This window comes from Anser anser, assembly GCF_964211835.1.
Source record: "Anser anser genome assembly, contig: HAP1_SCAFFOLD_60, whole genome shotgun sequence".
NCBI lineage: Eukaryota > Metazoa > Chordata > Aves > Anseriformes > Anatidae > Anser > Anser anser.
The window spans coordinates 344,781-352,479 of NW_028153867.1; the positions used below are offsets into that span (position 1 = coordinate 344,781).

The 7,699-nt window shown below is 40.6% G+C and overlaps 1 protein-coding gene across 2 annotated transcripts; it reads right to left on the bottom strand.

The window, feature by feature from the left end:
* Positions 1 to 2,469: 2,469 nt before the first annotated feature.
* On the bottom strand, positions 2,470 to 6,354 carry LOC310891248 (nuclear pore complex protein Nup153-like). 2 transcript variants are annotated; one of them, XM_083853518.1, is made up of 4 exons: positions 6,103 to 6,354; positions 4,036 to 4,284; positions 2,693 to 2,832; positions 2,470 to 2,610 (listed from the first exon to the last, which is right to left on the bottom strand). In XM_083853518.1, the coding sequence occupies exons 1-4, from the start codon at positions 6,296 to 6,298 to the stop codon at positions 2,479 to 2,481; spliced, it is 717 nt and encodes a 238-aa protein (XP_083709644.1). In that variant the 5' UTR covers positions 6,299 to 6,354; the 3' UTR covers positions 2,470 to 2,478. The 2 variants fall into 2 exon arrangements, with proteins under 2 accessions (XP_083709644.1, XP_083709645.1); XM_083853519.1 differs by lacking the exon at positions 2,693 to 2,832 and having other exon boundaries at positions 2,524 to 2,610.
* Positions 6,355 to 7,699: the final 1,345 nt, after the last annotated feature.

Genomic DNA, 7,699 nt, shown 5'->3' on the forward strand with positions numbered 1-7,699 from the left:
GGGTTCATGGTCAACTTACACAACACAGCGGCAAAAGAGATGTCATTCTTTTAGCATCCTGTTGAAAAAATAGCGCAATAAATTAAACCGGCCACAGCGTAAGGAAGAATAGTTTTATCTTTATCCTTTGATGGCACATTTACTAAGTTTTATAAACACATGAAGCAAAAACAGATTAAAAGAAGTGCTATTTACCAACAAAGCGGTTGACAGCTTCTCCACTGCCTCCAAGATGCACCACGCTGAGGTACTCAAGGTAGCGTGGGACCACACAGTTTCTTGTCTAGCTTTCGCTCTCTTTTGTGCCTGAAAAATTAGCATTTTAAGTGTTACAATGGTCAATTCTCAGCTAAGGAGGCATGTATTTTACGTCCCAAGGCTACACTGATGATACAATCAATATATTCTGATGACAGAGAAACATGCAGTCACTGGGAGTTCAAGCCATAAAGAAGAGAATACCTTCGGAGTTTAATGAAGTTTACCTTGGGCCTCAGTGCATCTTGCACGTGCTTGTTGCACGAGCAATAAAAGAACTCCGTACTTGTAAAAGGTCAAGACGGATGATGCCAGGACTGCAAAGGCCTCCGAAGCAGTAATCAGGGAAACAGAACTCAAGAAAAGGCTTGTGGTACAGAAAGCATTTTCAGTAACAACACAGACCTCAGAGTTTCACGATGGTCTAAGTGTACCATCTTAAAATCAGTGTATACAATCATAACCAGGAACTAGTTTTACTTCTCTCTTGCTTCCTCCCTTCCCCCAAGATTAAAGTTGGCTGCAAATCTTTGTCTTAAAAGATAAAGATCTGATTTAAACTGTAACAGATCTAAACATTACACTGAAAAAGTAAACTGTTTATTTGCACCACCCAACTTCAAATATCAGTCAAAAACTTCCTTTGGTGTGACTTTTTTTCTTCCCAGGTTAAACCCCTCATATAACCACACTGTGCTTATCACACGATGTGAAGACAGGAAGCAGACCACGCAGCATGTAAAAACACAAGTGAGACTCACAGAACCACAGAATGGTTAAGGTTGGAAGTGACCTCTAGAGATCGCCTGGTCTACCCCCCCGCTCAAGCAGGGCCACCCCGAGCAGGTTGCCCAGGACCATGTCAAGTCAGCTCTTGAAGACCTCCAAAGAGGGAGACTCCACAGCCTCTCCGGGCAACCCGTGCCAGGGCTCCATCACCCGCACAGTGCAAAAGCATTTCCTGATGCTCAGACAGAGCCTCACGTTTCAGTTTGTGCCTGTTGCCTCTTGACCTGGCACTGGGCACCGCTGAAAACACAATGGCTCTCTATGCTCTTTGCACCATCCATTCAGGTATTTATATACACCAATAAGATCCCCCCTGAACCTCATCTCCTCCGTGCTAAACAGGCCCAGCAGTCCCTGCCTCTCCTCAGAGGAGAGGTGCTCCCAGTCCCTTGATCTTCTTGGTGGCCCTTCGCTGGACTCTCTAGTACCTTGCTGTCATTCACAGCAAGCAGCAAGAAGCAAGCTACTCTCTCCTTTAAAAGCCTAGTATTTTGGTTTCTCTTTTTACCATAATGCAGTAATATTGTAAAAAACAAAAATAGCCGACCAAAGAGGGTTCCCAGCTTTGCACCACAAGGTTTCAAGGTTTCCCGTAAGTGAGGTACTTGTACTGCCCTTTTTCCGTTGCACAAATGGACTGTCAGAACAGAGCCAGCAAACCCGCGTTTTCATTTTCTTCAAATTCCTTTTGATTTATCGATAAAAGTCACTTTCATTTAAATACATTCCTACCAAACCTGATTTGACTTTCCTTTTCGATTCAGCTCTAGCTAATCAGAGTTGTCAGCAGTTTTTATTTGCTATTTCCAAGAACTCTTGGGGGCAAATAACTCTCTCCAAGAACTATATGAATCGTTCAAAACAGAAAGCATGTTACTGCTTATCTTGGGACTGCATTTAGTCCTGCATGCCTCTGTGTAACAGAAGAACAAAGGATCAGCAAAGTTGATTTTAGATATTTTCAAAGACTGCAGGTTTATACAACATATCCATAGCATGAATGTAGGCATGCTTGGAAAAGAAGATCCACAGATAAATATTAGCCAGGTTTGACTACTGTAGCTTTTGCTACCATAAACACAAGTTTTCAAAGTTATGCTGTCATTGGTTTTTTTGCATCAAGTTATTTTAACGTAATGTAGTCAGAGGCAGACAATGGCACTTGAATGGAATTTTTTGAAAGACCTAACAACAGAGGAAACCCCAACTACCAACAACTAGCCCAAACTGTCATTCTTGTTCTTTCTGACAAGTATTACCTGTGGTAAAAACTGTCATTAAAGAATTTAAACAGAAATCAATCTCGTCTATTTTTGTAGACCAAGAGGGCAGAAGAGCAACTGTTACCACATATTCAGCTCCCTGCTCAAAGCTCCTTTGGCAGTGCTGCTTTTTTTATTTCCATCACTATTTCCCACTACACTACTTTTCTCATACCTGATAAGGTTCCGTCTTTGGCTGCCTTGATCTTACAGCTGCACCACCGGCATAGGCCGTCTTTCCGGGGTAAAATGGAGAAAACCCAAGCTGGTTTTGCTTAAAAACAGACGTGCTTCCACGTACCTACGGAAACACAGTATGAGAAGTGGATAGAAAAACAGGTACACATTCAAACTGATTAAAAGAAATACTGTGCAGTACTTACAGGACACAGTCCTCCAAAAACAAATAAACTGAATGCAGGTTTCTTAGAGCTAGCTGCAGAATGCTGCGAGAGGGAATGAGTTCTTTCAGCTTCTGTGGGCCAGAGCAGTGACGATGAAGTATTTTTTAAAACTGCAACATCTGCCAAAATGACGTATGCTAGATGTAAATGCCTCTCGTACGTACAGAACTTTAACAATAAAGATCACACTAATTCAAGTTCTTCAATACAGAAAAATAAGCATGACTTCAGCTTCTTTAAATAGATCAACTTCACGTACAGACTGAAAACCAAGTATCACCTACAAACTTGAAAACTGTTCACAGAGCTGCAAGTAGTTTTCACCAATCTTACCAAGTTAATACTGTGCTTCCAATGCAGGTATTTTTTTCCTTCAGGCTAAGATAAAAGAGGACCGCATAAACATCAGTGCATTTGTACGGACAAAGCTTTTTTCTGTGTTGGTAAAAGGCTGGAGGCCAGCACAGATCATAATCGCACAGGTTTTAAACCTGGAAGATTCCCCAAAGGCTGCTCTAAGAGTTAACGATCTTCTGCCCATGTATGTTTTACGAAGACACACCAGAAAGTTCTAGTGCACTCAGGTTATATTGCTAAAGCCCAGCAACTCTACTCTCAGCTGTACAAAAGTTCTCTGGAAAACCTGCTGAGCACACGTCAGTCCCTGTCTATATGGGGGACTAGAAAAAGCTGCAAACCTGCTGTTCGCCCTTTCAGCGAGAAGACCTACGTACCAACCTACATCGACACGATGCTTATTTTTTATTTTAAAATGGTGTGCTTTCCTCAATGAATTTGGCAAAAGACATGAAAGTATTGACAGCTGAAGCCTTCTACCAAGAAAGGTCAAAAAACAGCCTATAGCTTATGTCAGAGTAGTTTCTTTATCTTCTCTTGCTGAAACACAGGAAAACATCTCGTGTTCCTATTTGTCACCTGCACTTATTCACATTTAACCAGCTGTCTGTTAGATATTCTGAGTCACTCTTCCTTCTAGACAATCAGCCTAGTTGTCAAGTTACGGCAAGTCAGCCTGATTTCCTACCGTCCCAGTTCAAAATTTACATATAACCTAGCTGAATGTGTATATTTCAGCATTGACTCTTTCTAACATCAGGGTATCATAAACGTATTCCAAAGCACGCTTCTATTAAAAAGGTGATAGGATTATATACTTCTAAAACACTAAAAATTCAATTTAATTCTCGCATCCAAAGTTGACATTCACCTATTTTATTTACTAAGGTGATGTGGAATATTAAAGAACGCAAGGTACTTCACATTAAAAAAAAAGTCAATTAAACAGAGAACACAAAAATCACCTTCATCAGATGCTCTAGAGGAGGAATCACTGGTTGTTGAGATGTTATCATCGTCTTGTTGAGAGGTAGAATCTTCTATTTCTTTTATCAAGGACAGCCTAGGACTGCCAATGCCAAATATAGAAGATGTCGAGGGCTGACAAGGTGGGACAGGAGAATCCAGCATGGTATAATTCAGACGGCTCCGATGAAGAGAGGGCCTTGTTAACACAACTGGGAAGTTCAGTGCTGATCTACTTGTGGATGGTTCTAGACAAGAACAGGGAGATAATTAGCTTTGCTATAGACAAGCTCACAGAAGCCAAAACCTGTTTCCTATCGACAGCCATGCTATTGCCAAGTTCTAAGCGCAAAAAGAGAGAAGCCAAATTTAACTTCTTCCTCACCCAGATACGGTTGCATCTAACTGTCTGGCTACAACAACAACACTGCTTGCGATACACAGTATTAATGTTGCATCCAGAAGTAGTTAACTATGAGGTTTTACAACACCACATTCTGACCCCGTGCTCAAATGCTCTAACGCTGACTTGGCCGTTCACTAAATCAAACATATATACTCCTTCTCCCATGTACAGCTTGCAATAAGCTTTACAAAATTTGAGATTACACGGTAAATTACAGATAACACTGCAGCTTCCATAATATTGGAACAAAGGTTACATTAATCTGAATACACAACATGAAAATGAACGTTTGCAGTACTTTTTTCCCAAGTTCTTCCATATCAGCTCACGTTAGAGGCAAAACATCATCTCCTACCCATTAACTATTGGGATTTTGACCCAAGGGACAAGGATGTTGACCCAAGTAACCAGATGAGCATTTTTCCCTCTTGAAGCAAAGGGTCTGCAAACAATGCCAGTGGCCTGGAATAGGTGGCCTTGAAGTCTATTTTGCTAAAAAAAATCTTATTCTTAAGCATAGTATTCGACACCCACGGACAGCAACATAAGCTGCAAAAGGTTCCAGGGTGTCCACCTGCTCCTGATCTCCTGGAGTTAGCAAGCTTGCAGTGCAGCTGTTCTTAATGAAAGCTCCTTTCACGCAGTTACATAGGAAAGCCAACATGTGTTCCTCAGTCACGAAGACCTTCTCTATTCTTTTCTCCAAACTCATTCCCAAGCTACAGCTACACAGAAAGCCATCAATCTCCTTGTTTACAATTAGATGAGATTGGAGGCAAAGATATTTCCTCCTTATTTTTTGATTCTGCCAACAACAGAAGCAACTGACTTTCCACATTATCTATGGTTACCTACGCACGCTCAGACAAAACTTCTTTACTTATTAAAAGCTGACTTCCCCAAAACAGCTAATTTAAGAGAAACTCAAATAAGAATAGATGCAAATTTATACAACAGGACTACAGGAACAGTGAGAGGCACTGGATATAAGACAAATTAATCTTTCATGAGGTAAAGGAGTTGCAAACCTCGTTGCCAACGGTCAAATACCTTTTCAAAGACACCCCCTCCCCCCGCGTAGACCTTAAAATTATTGAATATTTTAAGGATAATAATCTCATAAACCACATCCGTGCACAAGTTCCCCAGTTCACCATCAAGTTAACAAGGAACTTTACTAAATTGATCAAAGCCCAGAACAAAAAAAAACAAGACAAAACAAACAAACTCAGGACACGAGACGGAATTTTCCTCTGCCATTCTAGCATCTAGTCTTTTGTTTCGAAGACTGCAAAACAAATTAATTTTTTTAATTGCCTTAGGCAATTAGACAGATTTTCATTCCATATCTTTTAAAAGATGGAAAATGCAACCCAGCACACTTGCAAATGACTTATTTTCAGCATTTAGCACCTGGCTAATAGAGTACCTAAAGTTAACTGATGCCTTCCAAGAGCATAAGATGTATGCTTCGTAACTGTGTATACAGTTTAAAGCTAAGACGGTTTCACAAACAGTTGTTTCGACTTTTTTGATTGTTTGTTTTTTTTTTTCATTCTGTCAAAACCCTCATTCCAATTTCCTTTTGAAATTCAGATTCAAAACTAGAAATCTGTGAATAAATACAGATGGCCAGAATTCCAAATGATTTTTCACATACCTCGTCTACTAATTCCTGCTGGTTCAGGCGTGAATCTCTCATCGATTTTGGTATCTTCATCTGAATAATCGTGGTGATAGTTTACCGGAGTCTCCTCCTGGTTTGCAGATTCATTTCTGTCTACACACTCCTCCTCACGCTTATTGAAATACTTCTGCAGCCAGGCCGGTACAATATTTTTCACAGTTTCTGTCATTCTGCTAATTATTCCCTGCTTGAAAGAAAAAACACTTGTTTAATTACAGAAACGCAGTCAACAGCATATGCTGGGATACCACCTTCCACGGACCTTGAAGACAGATATTATACAGCAAATATTCAGAAGACGACGACGAGGTTGATCCCTGGCATAGGATCGCTACACTTCTGGTAAACCTAAATTCACCTAAGATTGATTTACAACTACCTATCACTGTCTGCACTTCCAAGTGACCTTGGCAAGGTTCAAAGTTTTGAAACCTCTGCCAAAATTCACCAGCAGGTCGTCAATCTGCAAGGCTATCAGGAAACTCTACGCCTGAACAGCTCCTGACCTACAGACTTGTTCCAGGACTCTTCCTCTTCGCACCCTCCCGTGAAAACCAACTAAACCAGAAGTTCAGCAATTATCTACTGCGACAGTCAGGACCATACTACCCATTAAAATCAGTGAATCTAAATATTTTCAATTTTAGTAATGCTGAATTGCAGTGACTATACGCACAAAAAACAGTTCTGCTCTCAACAGTCAGGCTAACCCAGAAGATGTCCTGCAAGAAACACAGCTATAGCTATAGCACCAGCACCTCCTCTTGCAAGAGCCTTCTAAAGCTGTTGCTGTATTTTGTAGAAGACTGACTCTGCGGCATACATCGGGTACGATCGGAGAATTCCCACCTGACCGAAAGCCCCAGGAACTACGGTTAAATAAAAGATAAATTAATATAAATGAATATAATTAATAATAAAAATTAATAATAAAAATTAATATCCAGAAAGCTGACAATCATGAGCTAGGCATCCTGCTAATCATCCCTCCTGCAGGCAGGGGGAAAAAAAAAAGGTAAATTAGATCCAGGACTAGTTCCCAGGAACTTTGAAGCTGCTAACTATACTGCCTACAGTGCCCAGGCACCTTCAGAGCTTAATGGTAAGAGACAGAGGGTTTGGTGGGCTGTAATTATGATCACAAGCACACAAAACACATCTATTTAAGTATTTCTAAGAATCGACTTATCGACTAAAGTTGTAGGGGGAAGGATGAGAAAAACAGCGGGGTAGGGATCAGAACCAGAGGTATAACCTCACAAAATCGCATCGGTCGCTTTCGTGCCTCCCCAACTGCATCACTGAGAGACAATTAACATTAAGCCACAGAACCTTCTGCAGAGTGGACATGATATTGAAAATAAACTGAAATTAATTGACAAATGCTCTAAGCAAGCTATCTGCTCAAAGCTCGTCCTTTTACGTTATGAACATTTGCACGATTCGTCTGGTTACAAAGCTAACTGCTATAATAAATGCACACATGTAACACCTATCAGTTTGTCTATTTATCAAATCATTAAAACTCTTCCCCGATAAGTTACTGTTAATTTGATCTGCGCTGGATGTG